We start from the raw sequence: 19,256 nt of genomic DNA, 5'->3' as shown, positions 1-19,256 counted from the left end.
AAGTGACATATAAATTATAGCTCTTTATTAGTACATTATCATAAGGTAACAGATTATCAAGACTGGTGTAAAGAGCATTATTAGTCAATTATCAGTCGAATTGGATGACTGAACAAGCTTCTTGCAACTTTTGAATTTCTCTGATTTTATTCCAGATGATTCAAATAAATATAAGCAGTGAAGGTAGAGCAACGATTAATTAGTCATTGTCTTTTCTATTTCTTCCTCCTTTGGGAATTTGGAAGAGGAGCTGCTTCCTTTGAGACCACATCTTTCTTCTCCTGCTAAATCATCCTGGGGCATGACCTTTCCCTAGGTTTTTACCTTTAACATGCTCCTTACTTAGAGAAGAATCTCAAAGTCCTTAGATAAAGAGCTTTGCATAACATTGAATTTTATTTAGTTGTCTTGCTATGAGTTAGAAATGAAATCTTTGTATGTCTCTGTTCCAATCAATTTAGTTTAATTCAATTTAGTTCAAATCAACAAAAATTTAAATGTTTCCTCTAATCAGAAGAATATTTGTCACATTCTTTGCAAAACTGACCAAAACCACAAATAATGTCATGTTTGGGACAGTTTTTGAAATTCTTCAGAAAAAGAATATCTGTGATTTTCATAGCATAACATTGCTTTTCATAGCACACAAAGAAACAAAAATGAATTAAACCATTTGCTCAGCTACTGTTAACTGTTGTTATTTTGATTTGTAGGTGTTGCAGATGACCCTTATGCTAGAGATTATACTTCTCCAACAGCAGCAAAAGAAGAAGGAGCTTTTTATACATCATTGATTTCTGACGTCCATTCATCCCAGCAGGATTCTATGTATTTCACTGGAATTCTTCAGAAAGAAGATAATCATACTACCAATTCAGAGAACACTGAGAAGCTGAATGCACAAGGCTCTTCCTTGCAAGATGCATCTGGCTTGGAGTCTCATGGCTTATTTAGTTCTGATTCTGGAATAGAGATGACTCCTGCAGAATGTACAGACATGAATAAGACTTTAGCAGATCCCCTAGACCAGATGAAAGCAGAAGCTTACAAATACATTGACATAAGTAGGCCAGAGGAAATAAAATACCAGGAACAATGGGAATCAGGCCAGGAAAGCAAGGACTCAGATTTTAAGAATGAATGTGCTGAGACATCAGTAAAGTCAAAATGTACCTCTGAGCCTGGAACACAGGCTGCTATAGAGGTAAAGGAGTCCAAAGAACATTTATTGGAAGAGTCAACATTTGCATCCTATAAAAATGATTTGTCTGAGGATCAGCACTGTGTCTCCTTGGTTACAGCACCAGTCAAAATCACACTGACTGAGATCGAACCAGTTTCAGAGACTTCTAGCCAAGATAAGACCCCAGAGAAGCAGGACATATGTCTGAAATCAAGTCATGAAACAGTGCCAACAGTCACTGTCTCAGAACCAGAAGATGACAGCCCAGGATCAATGACTCCACCATCTTCTGCAACAGGTAAAAAGCACAAGTGTTCCTACTTAAAAAAACAAAAAACCAATCACCAGAGTAGGATATGACTGAACAACAAAAGTAGAGAAAAATCTAGTTCAGGTCTATATTGCACTGGATTTTCTTAGAAATTTTAACTCTGAGATTCTGGAAACATATTCTTTTGCTCAAAAATCTAGTGACTTCTTGGAATTTTAGGTTCATTTCAAACTTTTTCCTCTTAGTTCTGGTTCAGTGGATAGTGGTGGAGCTGGAGTCAGAAAACCAGAATTCAAATCTAGTCTCACAAAATTACTAGCTGTGATCCTTGGGCAGGTCACTTAAGTTCCTTCTGCCTTGATTTCCTCATCTATAAAATAGAGATAGTAGCACCACCTTCTTCCCAAGGTTGTTGTAAGAATCAAATGAGACATTTATAAAATGTTTAGCAGTGTCTGACACATAACAGGTATTTAATAAATGCTTGTTTCATTTTTTTCTTCTGCAAGAAACTTTTCTAAATACTTCCAAAAAAAAGTATTCTCTTCCTCTTGAATGCTGCACTACTTCAAACGTTGATGTAGCGTTTATATTAATTTATATTTAGTTACTTGTATACTTGTCTTCTCTATGTGACTACAAACTCCCTGAAAATAAAAACTATGCCTTATACTTCTTGGCATCCCCCTCAGAACCAGCATAGGGCTATGTACTATAGGGTGTTGTTTTCTTAAAATGTGACATAATTTGAGAAGCAGTGGTACCTCTACTGCTTGACTCCCTTGCTGATTACTTCTTGCATACTGTGTCAGAGCATTCTATAGATAGGGCTTAATTGGGAAGGATCTCACAGGATCTGATACTGTTTTTAGAGCAAGAACTAGGAATGCTAGGTCAGCATGAGACACATAGACAGAAAGAAAAAGACAGAGAAAGAGAGACACAGACACAAAGACAGACAGAGAGAAGAGAGACAAACACAACACAAAAAGACAGAGACAGAGAGATAGAAATAGAGCTACAAAAAGAGATAGAGGCAGAAAAAGACAGAGAAAAGAAAGATACACAGAGAAAAGAGAAATAGAGAGACAGAAACAGAGAGAGATAGAGACACAGAAAAAAGAGCAATAGAAAAATAGATAAAGAGAGTGAGACAAAGACAGAGATAGACAGAGACAAAGAGAAAAGAGATGTAGAGAGATTGAGACAGCGATAGAGACAAAGACAGAGACACACAGAAGAGACAGAGACAAACAGAAATGGAGAGAAAGAGAGACAGAGAAAGAGACAGACAGACACTATCCCAAAGGACACATTAGTGGACCTATGCAATAATACACACATTTTTCATTTCAGCAGTGGAATAGAGAGCATTGGTGGCCTCAGTTATAAAAAAAAAAAACCCTGCCTAATGCTTTGGGATTATGGAAATTGACAGCCTATTTTGTAAAGATGGTTAGAATCTGAACAAAACCCAGTAGATATAGTCTGTGCATATATTTTCTTTTGTTCTGGCCTTTGCTCTTGAGCAGGGAGTTGGAAAATATGAGAAATGTAGGTTCTAGTATCTGTGTTTATTTGCTTTTGTTCTCTTAGTCCTGATCAGACAAGAAGTGTTTGAAAAGACAGAATACACCCACAAACATCTTTTCATTTATAATTTTGAAATTGAATTGAATTAAAAAAAAGATTGAGGAGCAGAATCATCAGCTATCCCATCTGGACCATTTGAAAATTTCTCTAATCTTTTTTCTGAATAGAAGCTATATTTGTACTGAATGATTCATTATAATGAAACATTCAGGGATCCAATCAAATGGTTCACCTAGCAGAGACTCTTCTAGAAATGATGTCCCTGCTAATAACATTTTTTCAGCTTTTAATCATCATCAAACTGTATTTATTTGCTTCTACATCCTCTAATTAAATGTTTTTTATTCAAGTTTGCATTTATTAAGGTTAGAGGATTTTAGATTTAGAGCTGGAATGGACCTCACAGGCAACCTCTTGTAGAGTCGTGATTTTTCTTGCTAATAATTCATTATTAAACATTAGATCATTCATTAAAGACTTATTAAGTGTGTAGGGCACTGTGCTGTGGAAGGCATATTGATCTTCTGGAGCTTGCATTCAAATCTAGTGGAGAAATAAAATTCTGGCATATAGTGGTCAGTGTTTATAATCAGTCTCCAAAAAATGTGTTCACCTTTCACTTTTTAATCTGCATTATTAACATTTTGTCCATCATTTCTTAAGCTTAGACAAGCAACAAAACAATAAAACAAATGCTGATTTGTACCAATTTCCATGATTTAAATAGTTACATTGAAATTTTACCAATTGGATCTTACTTAGTGGAGTTGACTCCAGCACACCATCTCTAGAGAACACAAGTCTAGATAATTATACTACAAAATATTGCATAGATAATAAAGAAACATTTTAAAACATATACTATGTATCAGGTATTTCTCTGTCTCTGAGTGATGCAATGACAAATCTCAAGGGGCAAAACAAAATAATGTGTGAGATATAAAGACTAATAGATCATAATAGACAGCACAGAATGAGGAAAGACTTCATGGAGGAGTTTCCATGTAGTTTTTATCCAAAAATGAGCCAAGTATATATCCCCCAAAATTGGATTCAATATAAATAACATTCTACTTGTGGTTAATTATATGTCTGCTTTTTAATAAAACTCAAGAACATTTCAGGTTAAGAGGGAGAAGTTTCTTTAAGCACCCCTCCCATGCTACCTTTAATTAAATGTTAAAATCTATGCTGCATCAAGCATTGGACTAAATTCAATGGGATAGGAGATTTAACAAAAATTCAAGTCGTAATCTTGGTCCTCAAAGAGCTGACAATATAGGTAGAGAAATAAAATGAACCCCTATGAGGCAGCACAACTATATAAGGGCTAAATTATGTAATCCGAACCAATAGAATTTTGAGTACAGAGAAAGTAGAGATAATAGCTCACATTTATGTAGTACTTTGAGGTTTGTAAAGTGCTTTACAAAGACCACCTAGTTTGAATCTCATGGCAATCCTGTGAGATAGGTACAACTAATATTCCCTATTTTACATATTAATGTTCACTGTAGTTACCAGAGAAGGCTTCATGGAAGAAGTGCCAAGGACTTGAAAAATTTTTTAAGTCTAGTAGCATGACTCAACTGTGCCTTTTCTTGATGTAATTGCCAAAGGAAATAGATCAATCAGTCAATAATCATTTAAGTGCTCTAATATGTGCAAAATTCTGTACTAAGTTGCTAGAAACTTTAAAGAAAGGAGGTCTAGCAATAGCCAATATTAATTGAAAACCTGCTCTATGAAAAGTTCCATTCCACTCTCTCATCCACATTTTGAGGAAGTATAACTCAGTGGCCATATACATACCATACACAGGTTTTTAATATTACTTCAGTGGTTCAGCTCCATTTATACTCAGAATAACAAAAAACAAACCATAAATCAAGGGAAATACTGCAAAAAAATCATGCTGAAACACTTGGACTTAGTAAATTTCTCCTAAGCCCTTGGAATTGGGAAGGATCTCAGCAATTATGTCAACCAAAGCCTGAATAAAAATCCCCTGTACAATTTTTTTTCTAACTTCCATATAATCATACACTAATTATACCTCTTCTAATGCAGAATCTTTTCAGATTTCAAGACTCAAAAAAAGAAAAAAGGCAAATTCAGTCTTTGTATTGATAAATTAGTTGTGTAATTTCTGCCGTCCCCTACTCTTGTCCTGTTCTTCTCTCCTGAAATTCAACAATTTTTATAACTGCTATAGTGTTTGAAGTCACATAGAAAAAGTAGATTTGTATAATCTAACTTAACAAGGACTTCATTTTCATATGTGGATTAGGCCATTTTGGTAAAGAAATTTGGTAAAAATTTCTTCATGGACACATGAGAAAACTGAGATCTTGAGAGATGAAATAACTTAGCTGAGACCATATAGGTAGTAAGCAGTAGAATTGGAACTAAATGTAGGTGCTGCAAATACAAACATAGTATGAATATTTATTTCAACTAAACATTTCTCAAACTTTTTGGCCTCAGAAATATTTTATACTCTTAAAAAATTATTGGAAATCCTAAAGAATTTTAAAGAGTAATATCTATTATGTTTACCATATTAGAAAATAAAACAAATTTTAAGTATGTGACTAGATTAATTATTTTTAAAATAAGAGCAATAAATTCATTACATTTTAACATAGATAATATATTTTTTTCCTGGAAAAAAAAAAAAACATTTTCCAAATGGGCAGCTAGGTGGCATAGAACATTGGACCTAGAGTCAGGAAAACCTGAGTTCAAATCTGGCCTTAGACACTTACTGGCTGTGTGACCCTGGACAAGTCACTTAAATCTGTTTGCCTTAGTTCCTCATGTATAACATGAGATAGAGAAGGAAATGACAAACCAATCCAGTATCTTTACCAAGAAAATCCCAAATGAGGTCATGGGGGTTGAACATGACTAAAACGACTCAACAATGACAATATATTTTCCAAAACAAAATAAAAAAATTAATGAGGATGATATTGTTTTACACATTTTTTGCAAACCTCTTTAATGTCTGTCTGACATTTTAGAAAACAACTAAATTCTCCTATCTGCTTTTACATTCTGTCTGCTGTACTTTGTTATTTTACTTAACTTTGGGAAGAAAAGCCAGCCATGCACAGATAAGTTGTTGGAAGAGGGACTAGTATTTTAATAGGCAAATAACATCTTACTTAGTAGTACAAAAGGAATCTTGTCTTTGTGGTTTGAAAGGTTTTTGTGGAGGCTCAGGAGGACCAGGACTACACTTTGAGAATTGCAACATTAAATCATGTTGTTACCTTTTTACATAGGATTTATACCTAGAACAGGATTTTTCTTTTCTTTTCTTTTCTTTCTTTCTTTCTTTCTTTCTTTCTTTCTTTCTTTCTTTCTTTCTTTCTTTCTTTCTCTTTCTCTCTTTCTCTTTCTCGCTTTCTTCTTTCTTTCTTTCTCTCTTTTGCTCTCTTTCTTGTTCACTCTCTTTTTCTTTCTTCTTTCTCTCTTTCTTTTACTCTTTCTCTCTTTTGTTCTCTCTCTCTTTTTTTATTCTCTCTCTCTTGTTTTCTCTTTCTTTGTATATTTATTTTATATATCAATATATCTAGGGTCATGTAAAAATTTCTCAGGAGAAAAGAAGTCATGAGTAGAAAAAAGCCCTGGTTCTAGCCCAACCCCCTCACTTTTCTAAATGAAGAACCTGAACGTCGAGTAATCAGCAAATAATAGAGTCTGGATTTGAACCCAAATTCTTTGACAGGCAGATTATTAAGAGATTCAGGAATTATTTATAATCCTTTATTTAAAGTATGATGGAATCCCCAAGATATAATAGAGGTCTCCAGCCAATAGATTGGGATTTAGTGATAAATGGGAGAGATACAGCTGGGTGGTACAGTGAATTGAGTCCTGGAATTGAGTCAAAAAGATCTTGAGTTTAAATCCAGACTCAAGCATTTGCTGATTCTGTCACCCTTGGCAGAGCACTTCACCTCTATCTTCCTCAGTTTCCTTATTTGTTAAATGGGATAATAATAGAATTTATCTCCCAGGATTGTTGTGAGGATTAAATGAATAATATTTGTAAAACATTTTACAAATCAGGTGTCATCACACTCATTACTTCCCCTCCACCACTAGAACCACTCCAACCCATGAACTCCTTATATTAATCTTCAGGCTTTGAAAAAAGAAAGAATGAAAAATAGCTCATCTATATGAAGTTCAGAGCAGTTAGGATGATGTGGGAAAAGTGATGAATATCTATCAAGGATCTGGGTTCAAATCCCATGTCTGCCCTTTGTGATGTATTTGGCATCAGACAAATCACAGCCTGACTTTTCCTTATCTGTAAGATGAGAGACTTGGTACATGACCCCAAAAGTCCTTTCCATCTATAATCCTTGCTTGAATGGGTCCTGAAACAGAGCCCGGTGGAGCCAACCTTGTGGCTCAAACACATTAGGGTAGTCCTGGGGTCTTTGCATCTAAAGATTATAAAATCTTCACAAAGGTTTAGGTTATTCTTTCATCAGCATCTAAGTTGGACATCTGAGCAAAACTCAGTTAACCAGGAGAAAGGAAATTCTCCATGAGGTAGGAGTATACAATTGTATACCACTGACTAGCAGGCTAAATCCACAAAGTTAGAACCCTAAAAGAGTTAGTTGACCACAAGGAGAAAAACACCATGAGACATAGTGGGTGAATGAGAGGAAAGATACCAAAAGTTACTGGGGAGGGATGAGGAAACAAATACCCAAAGGGCAGTGTTATGGCATTCTTAATACAAAAGAGGTTCAACAAAAATGGTGTGGGTCGTGGACATATTTATAAGAGAAATTTAACTTCAGTGGTTTGACATAACTTAAATTTCTGATTGAACACAGCTAGGTGGGGTTACCCAGAACTTTTACAGAGGGTGAGACTATAAAGTTTAACTTGCCTCAGGGTATAATCTTATAAATACTTCAGTCTTTCTCAGTTAACCCCACATGGTTACTCAGGGCCTCATCATTAAATCAGAACTGACAAATGGGATCTAGGTTTGTGTCCTGCTTCTGCTAGTTATCCCTTGTGTGATGTTGGGCAAGTAAATTCACCTCTCTTGGCTGCAGTTTCATCTACAAAATGAAGAAATTAGATCAGGTAACCTCAGAGGTCTCTTCCATCCATAAATCCTTGATTTTATGACAAAATAAACTTGTCCTTTCTGTCTAAGAGAATGCAAAAGTTGGAGTAAATGAAAGAGAAAAATAATTTACTTTCATTTATTTTTATAATATAGTAATAAGTTGAGAGGGCAATGAATAATATGTTTTGCTAACCGAAATTGCATTGTTGATATTAAAATATCTTTTCCAGAGAAAGAAATTATGAAATAAAGTACTGACTTTTAGATGTCACATGCTGCAATTAAACATACAAACTAAGATTTTTTTGGTAAAGAAATCATCAGTATTGGGTTTCTTTTATTTTTTAATAGTTAGTTGCCTTTAGAAAGATATAGCATTAATAATTGAACCGTAAAAGTAATTAGCTTTTATACTCAGGTGGCCTGTCTCTGTGCCTAACCTTGGAAACAAGCTAGATTTTTGCTTGCAAGATTTTGTTGCTAAAGAAATGATAACGCATCTTCTCTAATAGAATTTTGTTTCTTCTGTCTGTCTGTCTCTGTCTTTCTCTGTGTATGTGTGTGTTTGCCTTCCCTGTCTCTCTTTCTCTCTTTGTGGAATAATAGAACCATCTGGCGCAGAATCCCAAGGTAAAGGAAGCTTCTCAGAAGATGAACTTATCAATGCCATCAAGGAAGCAAAGGGATTATCTTTGGAAACCGCTGAAAGCCCGCAGATGATAGGACAGGTTCCAGATAAACCAGAGCCCCAAAACAAGTCTGGACCACCAGCTGCTCCTTATCCCTTGGACCATGAAGTTAGCAGTGCTGAATCTGGTGACTCAGAGATAGAGCTTGTCTCTGAAGATCCTCTGGCTGCAGAAGAGATGTTGCAATCTAACTATATGACTTTTAGCCATATCAGCGGCCCCCCACCATCTCCTGCCTCACCTTCTATACAGTACAGCATCCTGAGGGAGGAAAGAGAAGCTGAACTGGACAGTGAGCTCATCATTGAGTCCTGTGATGCCTCCTCTGCTTCTGAGGAAAGCCCCAAAAGGGAGCAGGACTCTCCTTTGATGAAACCCATAATCATGGACATTATCAAGGAAGAAAATGGCTCCAGGACAGAGAATATTGGAACTTCCGAATATGATGTGAACAACAGTGCCAAGGAGAGTAAAATGAATCGGCAAAACCTGGCAGAGTCAGCCTCATACCTGAAATATTCCTTTGTTTCCCCCCAAATCAGCACTGAGCTCCTTTTGTCTGAAGGCAGAACTGAAGAGCTAAAGGGGGAAACATCCCAGAAGAAGACAGCTGATGTGACAGGTGTTAGTCAGAGTAATCGGTCTTCAAAGGACTCTGGGCAAAATATCTGGTCCTTACCCCCACTGCTGTTTTTAAATAAGCAAAAAGGTAATTTCAAAGCTTTTATGATTGAAACATTGTTTTTTTGCTTAGGTATCATTTCTTTCTCCTAAAATATAGTCATGAAGTAGATCAAGATATTTTTTCTCTCTTTAGCCACACTCCCCCATTCCCCTCCCTCCCCATCTCCTTGGCTTACTATTTATTAATGGATTGGTTATACAGCTGACCAGAAAACAATAACAAGAAAAGAGACAATGAAAAAAAGAATTTAAATTCACAGCTGGAATTTGGGTGGCTGAATCAAATGCTCTGAATGGCTCCTCTGCTGGCAGAGCCCAACCATCCATAGTAATGAATTGTTTTGCATACATTCTCAGTTTTTCTGAATGGAGTAAGCTCTCTTCAGCTGCTCTAAAAATCCTTCTAGTATTTTACTCTGGGCCTGAATTTCCCATTTTCTCATTATCTTCTAGTTCCTTTTCAATTTTCCTTTCCTCCAATACTGGATGATAAAAATTTTATCTTATAATCACAGGGCTATCGTATTTGCCCAGCATTAATCTCTCTCCTTTTTTGTAAGTCAAGTACTCTCTAGTGGAGGATTCTCCTGATATACATTTGTTCTTTTCCACCCCCTCTCCTGCCTCAAGAACCACTGAGCCTCAGTGTTTTAGATCTCTGCATCTCTGGGAAGAGATGAAGCAATGTTTGCCACTAGAACTTATGCTCCTAAAATGAAATCATAGAAGCTTTTCTCTCCTCTGAAATAATCTACAAGTGATTTGCTCATTTTCAAAGTTGCTTACAGATTAGAGTGCTTGAATTTTGCCATATGATCTCTCACTGATTGATCCTTGAGTGGAGATTTTGATTATCAGTGAATACTGACAGACAATATACAGCAATCATGTAAGGAAAAGATGACATAGTTGATTAAGACCTTGATATATGTATATATGAGTATAGAAATCTTCCCAAAAAACTGGCTATTGAACCCTATCTGAATTTCACATTTTTGCAATAAAGTCATAAATGAACAAATAAGATCAAAATTTACTGTAAGAAAAGATGGATGTTGATTCTAACTGCCCCCTATATAGTATGGAAATGACCATCCATATAAAATTTCAATGTAGATCTGAAGAATTATAACATTGACTGAATACCCTGTCCTATCCATCCACCTGCTCTTTTATTTTTTTAGAATAAAGGCTTGTCTTCTTGGAGTTAATTTTTCTAAGGATATAAAATCATTCTGGTGCAATGTTAATTTCATTTAGTTTGCTAGCAATTAGCATTATATAAAAATGAGAGAATCATTTTTCCCTCCCTGATCACTTTGAAATTTAGTCTCTGAGTTCTTCAAAATAAAACTCTGGAATAAGGGAAGATTTACTGCAGTATATTGATAGAATATAATAAAAATAGTCTGAACATGGTTATTACTTCTTTGGATCAGAGTCATTGGTGTGATTTCAGTTATCATAACTTCTTCTTGCCTGATGGATTGGGTAAGTAATGGAGGGAGATGCCCTTTCTCATGAGATTGTAATAAAATTCCTTTCTGCTTTTGCCTTGAGAAATCTCCTTAATTTATTTGATTTATTTGAGCTAGCGGTCTTGTGCCACACATAATAAAATAACACCAGACAGTGAAAAATCTGAACAGCCTTTTCTCATTGACCTTGGACTGCATTATAAGGGGACTTTGACAACTAAGTTCCATTTTGGTTAGGCTAATGCTAGAATTAGATTCTATTCTTTGAATAGAACACTAACTGGTGCAGGCCAGATTAGGATTAATAATTTTATAAGAATAATGTATTAAGGATGATCCCCCCAACACATCTAGAGTGAAATACACTAAGTGCACATAAAATTTAAAATATTACTATAAAAACGTACTTTTAAAGCTAATCCCCCAATTAATGATTATACACTGAGTTCACTGCATGCAAAGCTCTGTAGGCTATTGTTGAAGTAACATAATTGATTATATATTATCTAAATTCTTAAATGGACCTGTGTAAGGCAGTATTGACCACAAAAACAGAGACTCTCAAATTAAGAAAAAGCAAAAAGGGGAATCTCATGAGAAAGGATATCTCCCATCTGACAAGGTGTTTTTTCCTTAAATGCTGATTTAAGAGGTGGGGGGAAACCAAAGGAGACAAACACCTGCAAAGGTTTTTTTGTTTTTTTTTTTAGTTATAATTCTATTTGTTGTTATAAAGTCTCAAGTCACAATTAAGATCTAGTTTAAGGCTATGTTCCCATGAGAGTGTCTTCGCTCAGTTAATTCCACACAGACCTGTGATTTCCAGAGTATTATTAGTATTCTTTGAGTACTAGTTCACAACTTTTCTGTGCCTTATTTTTTAATTCTTGTCCATATCTTTCATGGGAAACCCATCTAAGGTTTATCCCAAAGGTCTATCTGTGCTCCTATTAATATATTGAGAGTAACAGTGCAGTATATATGCTGTCCATATGTTGTCCTTTTCCTTGAATGATCTAACCTTCTTTTGGGGCTATACATATCCCTGGGTGATGGTTTTCATGTTTTTTCCTCAAAGCCACATCAGTATTGGCAATGTGCTGCATCTTGCAAACACTGACCATGTAGCTTTCTCAAACATTTAGGTATCTAATGTTGATTCTTTTGAGTGTGACATTGCAATATTATATAGCATATATTTTAAAATTTTTTATTGATTAAAAAGTTTTATATGGCTTCAGTTTCCTCTAGAAAGTTGTATTAATAGGAAAAATGTTGTTGTTGAAGTTGTGTTATTGCAGCATTGAACACTAAAATTTATGGAAAACACTGAATTTTCCCAAATATAGATTTAGCATAATGTCTTCCTCCTGGTCATTGGTGGGCACAGTAATGTCTATCCAGACTATATACTATCATATTGGTTTGATGCCCATCTGTGTATTGTAATTTCAGCAACAATGATGATAGGAAAAAATGACAACTACATTTTCACCCACTTTGTTTTTCAGTGTGGATGGTTAGTCTGTTCAGTTTTGTATTATTATTACAGTGACTATTAAAATGTGGTCCATAGACTCCTGGGCATCACTGAGGTCCTTTCAAGAGATCCTTGAGGTCAAAATTATTTTCAAAATAATACTAATTTGTTTAGCCAATTAAATACTTCTTTTTCCACCTTCACATTTGAGGCCAAATTTTCCTCATTTCTTTAAGTAAAACAACATAGTGCAACAGATAAAATATAAAAGTGATGAGGTTAGTAGCAGTGCAGAGAGTTGTGGGAATCCCCTTCTGGTCAGTGCAGGTGAAGAATGAGCTTATGAAAGAATTCACAAACCCGAAAGGTTTAAGTGGCAAAAAGGGAAGTTTATTGTAGGATGAGAAGATAGCTTTGCTAGGAGACTGATTTCTTCAATGGAAGAGAAATAACAAAAGGTTTTTGCTGAGAAGAGAATGTCTTCACAGCAGAGAGGAATCCTGGAAGGCAGCTATGCCCTACTCCAGACTTCTGCAAGGATCAGGAATTTAGAAATATCCTTTATAGAAATCTGAGACTCAGGTTTCAGGTTGAAAAGAAAGCCAATGCCCTCAGGCCTAGATGTTTATCAATATCAGGCCCAGATCTCCAATTGAGTGGAAATAAGGCTTCCCTAAATGAGGATCTGACTACCAAAGTTGGGGTGGTGATTTGCCTTAGAAAAGGCTGACCCAGGAGGATATGCTCTCTTTCATAGACTCTATGCAGCTTGGGAAACCAGAAATATCCCTTCTTTTATAGATCAAAAGGGGACACAATTTTAGAATGATAATTTTATAGATTAAAGGGAATATAGTTTCACTCCCCCATCAGAAGCAGATAGCAAAATTCAGTTGTTTTCTGTTAAATCAGACATTAATAAGATTTGCAAAATTGTAAAAATTGTCATTATCACCATTTTTTTGGAAAATATATAGTCATTTTTCATAAAAATGTTACTTATGTTAATGTAATGGGTTTATTATTGTCACTTCAAAATAAATACAAAAATATTTTATATTTTCAATTTTAATTTCTAATATGGTAAATACAAATAGATATGACTCACATAAACACTAGGTCTTTGAGGTTCTAAATACTTATTAAGAAGGTAAGAGGATCCCGAGACCAAAAAATTTGAGTACTACTTTTTAACCAATTTTGTTTAGGATGTTTTGCTGTTTTCTGGAGCTGAGTATGAATGTAATATTAAGATGTCATTGCAACTTAGCAGGTAGATATTTTCAACAAAGGGTAATGATTTTACAATCTTTCCTACATAGTGATTTGGGGACTTGAAACATAAGACAAGTTACTATTGGGGATTAGGGAGAGACCCTAAACCAAAAGCTAAAACTATATGATGAAGGATGAGAGGTATAACAGATGTGACTGCATAGGAATGCTTCATAGCATATTTTAGAAACTTTGTCTGCTTGTGTCACTTCAGACTTTTGTGAAAGTTCCCCAATATTGCCTGAACCATCTGTTACTAAGTTTAAAAGTTAGAAATATATCAGGCAATCCTTGCAAAGGACTAAAAATAATCACTAAAATAACCATCCTTCTCATTTTGTCCTTAAAAATTCCTTTGAAACCATCCTCAAACCTGATGTTTCAGTAAGACTTGTTTTAATGAACAACAGAAACAACAAAACAACAAAGCAACCTTTTGAAATATAGCATGTTACTGAAATATTTTGTTTTTATATTCCCTGTATTTCCTAGGGCATCTTTCTTTTTACTCCTCCAAAGATGCATTCCCTATATCAAAACATAAAAAAGAGGAAAAAGAAAAATTAGTTCAGCAAAACTAATCAACCATGAAGAAAACTTGACATCATGATGCTAGTCTATACTCAGAGTTTCCCACTTTTGAAAAGAGGGATTTTAGAAACTGTCTGTGCCTTCTCATATCTCTTCTGCAGAACCAGATTTAGAAATGATCATTTTTTTTAGCATTCAATTTTGAATCATTTTGCTGTTTTTGTTCCATCCATATGTGTTTGTTGTTGTATGTGTTGGATAAAATCATATACATAAAAAGTTTTGCAAATCTTAAAGTGTTATTTATATAGCAGTTACTATTATTATTATTCATTTGTATCAGCTCATATGTCTTCCTATGCTTTTCTGCACTAATCACATCCTGCATTTCTTACAGTAAAATCCCATTGCTTCATGTACTGTAATTTGTTTATTCACTCAGCATTAAATGGGCATACATATAAAATAACAATAATTTATTATTTCAAATTCTTTCCCCTACAAAAAGCCCTTCTAGAGGTCCCATTGGCCTCATTGGAATATATATTTAGCAAAGAAATCTCTGGGACAAAGGGAATGAACTTTTTAGTTACTTTGTGTACTTAATTCCAAATTGCTTTCCAAAGCAGTTATGCTAGTTCGCAGCTCCACTAACTAATCATTAGCATATTTGTCTTTCCACAACTTTTGCAACATTAAGTATTATATATTTATATGAGTTTCTTATATGTAATGGAAATCAGTTTCTTATCAAATATATTAAATGCAAGATTTTTCTCTCATTTAACCTTTTTTTTTAACCTTAGTTGCAGTAAATTTTACACAAGCTAAATTTTTCAATTTCATGTCATTAAAATAATCCATTTTATTATTTTGTAATCTTTTTGATCCTTTTTTTTTGATTAGGAATTCACTCCCTGTCATAGCTATGAGAGATACCCAGTCTGATTCTCTTCTAATTTTTTTAATGGTATGATTTTTGTTATCCAGGTCATATATCAATTGTGAATGTATGATGGAGTTGATCATAAGATAAATAGGGCCCAATTTCTGTCGGACTATTTTCTACTTCTCCAACTGGAAAAAGAATTCTTTCCTGAGTGATTTGTTTTTGTTTGTTTGTTTTCTCCTTTATGAAACACTGAGTTATGAAATTTGATTGTTTCAGATTCTTCTTTTGTTGGTATGTTTATTTGATCTAATTTATTATTTTTAGTCTAACATAAATTGGGTGATGATGACTTTTAAATTTTGATTTAATTGTGGAAGAGTTATTCTTCCATCATTTCTACTTTTGTTCATTATTTCCTTTGATGTTCTAGATCTTTTACTCCTTCAAATAAATTTTATTAATCTTATTAGTTCTGTAAAAACATCCTCTTGGTAGTTTGATCAGTATAAAATTAGTTTGAATAATATTGCCCCTTTTATTATATTGCTACAATTCATATATAAGTACAAAATATCCCTCTATTTGTTCTTTTCATGTGGAGTTGAGAGAGATATGTCATCATTTAATTTCTGTTCACCATCCAATTTTCAGTTCTGTTCCACAAAATGCATTGTTTAATATATATCTGAGTTAGATGGGTTTGTAAGTTGAATATTCTGATCTTATCAGCATTTTTAGGAACATCTCACTCATTTGCTGAGTGTCCATCTTGTCGATTTATGATTAGGTTCATGTTTATAGCAAACATCATTTTGGATTGTAACAAGTTCTGTTGATGTTTGCTATATAGGATTCTATTCCCTTTGTGTAAAATTTACACAATCTTTTTTTTTACACAATCTTTTTTTACACAATCTTTACACAAACTTTTTTTTACATAATTTTACACAATCTTTTTGTGTTCACAAAATAATATATCTCATTTGGATTTTTTTTTCCTCCTGGCCTTGTGAAAAACTTGTTGTCTTTGAAATTATTACATTTAATCATATATATGTATATATGCATATATGTTTATGTGTATATACATATACATACACACATATGTCTTAAAATGTGAAGCATAGAGTTTTTTCCTAGAGATTAATTTATGAATTTTCTCTACTAATGTTTTGATTTCTGTATCTAGAAATTCTTAGTTTTCTTTATAATTATTTATTGCATTATGATGTTCAAGTTTTTTTTTAATTTATTATGTTTTTTTCTATCCATGGTCTTTTATTTTGTTTCTACATATCCTTTCTTCAAGATCAATTAACTTTGCTTTGTTAGTGTTCATGTACCGTTTTCTTATTATTCAAATTATTATCTCTGCTTTGCTTCTGCTAAATTTTTCTTCACTTGAGTATTTTTGATTTTCAAATCTTTTTATCTCTCTATACTGTCTTTAAAGAGACTCCCTATAATGTATTCACTTTTTAAAATAGTATTTTATTTTTTTCTCCTGTTACATATCAAGAAAATTTTTAGCATTCATTTTTACAAGATTTTGAATTCCAATTTTTCCTCCCTCCATCTCCTTCTCTCTTCCAAAGATGGTAGGCAGTTTGATATAGTTTCTACATGTGTTAACATGTAAAACATATTTCCATATTAATCAGAGTTGTGAAAGAAGAAACAGATCAAAAGAAAAAAAGCATGATAAAGAATAAAGTAAGTGAAAAAATATGCTTCAGTCTGCATTCAGAGCCCTCAGTTCTTTTTTTTTTTCTAATTATGGATAGAATTTTCCTATGTGAGTTTCTGGACTTATCTTGCATCATTGTATTGCTGTGAAGAGCTGAGTCATTAGAGTTAACCATCACACAATGTTGTTGATACTATGTGCAATGTTTTCTTATTTCTGTTCTTGGTTTTCTTGGTTCTGTTCATTTCACTTTGCATTAGTTTATACAAATTTTTCCAGATTTTTCTGAAATCTGCCTGCTAATAATTTCTTATAGTACAATAATATTTTTTACATTTATATTCCACAGCTTACTCATCCATTTCCCAATTGATGGGCATCCACTCAGATTCCAAGATTACCAAAAAGGCTGCTATAATCATTTTTGCACATGTGGGTCCTTTCCCCTTTTTTATGATCTCTCAGGGATGCAGACCTAGTAGTGGCATTGCTATACCAACAGGTATTCAAAATTTAGTTGCCATTTGGGCGTAGTTCCAAATTGTTCTCCAGAATGGTTGGATCAGTTCACAACTGCACCAATAGTAGAGATTAGTGTTTCAGTTTTTCCACATTCTCTTCAATATTTATCATTTTCCTTCTTTGTCATATTAGCCAATGGGATAATATGAGGTGGTACCTCAGAATTATTTTAATTTGTGTTTCTCTAACCAATAGTGATTTAGGGCACTTCTTCATCTGCCTATAGGTAACTTTGATTTCTTGATCTGAAAACTGCCCATTAATATTTTTGAACCATGTATAAATTGGAGAATTTCATAAATTTGACTCAGTTCTCTATATATTTGAGAAATAAGGCCTTTATCAGAGATATTTGCTGGAAAGATTGTTTTCTAGCTTTTTGTTTTCCTTCTAATCTTGGTTTCATTGGTTTTGTTTGTACAAAAGCTTTTTAATTTAATATATTAAAAATTATATATTTTGCATTTTGTAATCCTCTGTATCTCATTTGGTCATGAAAATTTCTCCTTCCCATAGATCTGACAGGTAAATTATTCCTTGTTTTTCAGATTTGCTTATTGTCACTCTTTCTGTCTAAATCATGCATTCCTTTTGACCTTATCTTGGTATATAGTATGAGATGTTGGTCCTTACTGGGTTTGTGCCCTATTGCTCTACCTATTAGTTTTTGCAGCAGTTTTGTGAGTTCTTATTCCCAAATCTGTGGTCTTTGGGTTTATCAAGCTCTAGATTATTATGGTCATTGTTTACTGTCTCTTGTGTATTAAATCTATTCCGCTGATCCACCACTCTATTTCTTAGCCACTTTTTTTCCTAATCTAATAATTTAAAACTATTAACATTTCAAAACTGATAAGTCTAAGTTTTTACTTATATTCAGTCTTAATATTTTGGTTTTTTTTAAAATTTGATTGGCATTTCTTATGTTGTTCTGTATATGTTGTATTTCTTGGGAGTGTAGGAGTTTCTGTTTCATTAAATTCTGATATGCTTTGGTTTAGTTTGGAATGTTTGTTAGAAGAGCTTTGTATTCTCTTTGAGAGTTTATTCTTCATCCTTCCTTCTGGCATTAGTATTCACTCTCTTGATTTGCCTGCTTTTTCTTTTGTCTTTTGTTAAGGATTTTTTTTTTTGAAATCTAGTCTTTGCAAAAATTTTCTGTCATTTATTTTCTCACTCACTATTCATTCTCTGTTGGTGGATATACATTGAAGTTGGCTTGTCAGAAACTAACGATTTCTGTTCTCGACCTAAGTAACCATGTGGAGGACATATTTGGATTTTAGCATTCAATCCTCCAGGTCCAGCCAGTCACTCACATTTTTCTCTCTCTCAGTTCATCCTTTTCTTCATTAGCTGACTTAAATTAGCTTCTTCTGATTTTTGTAGAAGCAGGGAAAGTTGGAGAGGGTATTCCAAGAACAGTGTCTACAATTTTTAGAATCTTTACCCTAAGGTAGAATCCTAGTCAGAAGACAGAATAGTTTTATTCTCTTTCCCCTTCTCATGTACCTGGAAATGGGTGTGAAAGTGCATCTCAGGATGGGCCCCAGACTCATACTTGATACTAAACTTGAGTCCCAAATTCTTGCCCTTGTAGGCTCGTAGAAGCATTAGTGGCGAGTGAGACTTTAAGAATTAGAATTCTCCAATATTAATTCCCTTTTTCATGTTAGCGATTGTGAATTCATAGTAATAATTGTTCTATGTTTGACGCAGAAATTGTTTTTTGAGAGTTATAATCAAGTTGAAGGGATCAGAGGGTCATGTGATCTTGACCTTTTAAACAGTCTGAAAATGCTTTTTTCTGTGACTACTAAGACACATTTGCATGTTATTTGACTTCTCAAATTCTTTTCTG

The 19,256-nt window shown here is 33.9% G+C and overlaps 1 protein-coding gene across 1 annotated transcript in view; it reads left to right on the top strand.

The window, feature by feature from the left end:
• The window catches only part of RTN1 (reticulon 1), a 255,883-nt gene that overhangs the window by 102,641 nt on the left and 133,986 nt on the right, over positions 1–19,256 (top strand). The window contains exons 2-3 of the mRNA XM_003759325.3: positions 714–1,481; positions 8,764–9,555. Coding sequence (XP_003759373.1) covers positions 714–1,481; positions 8,764–9,555 — 1,560 coding nt within the window. The remainder of the gene's footprint in view (positions 1–713; positions 1,482–8,763; positions 9,556–19,256) is intronic.

This window comes from Sarcophilus harrisii, chromosome 2 (genome assembly GCF_902635505.1).
Source record: "Sarcophilus harrisii chromosome 2, mSarHar1.11, whole genome shotgun sequence".
NCBI classification, from domain to species: Eukaryota; Metazoa; Chordata; class Mammalia; order Dasyuromorphia; family Dasyuridae; genus Sarcophilus; species Sarcophilus harrisii.
This window is presented reverse-complemented; position numbering and strand designations above follow the sequence as displayed.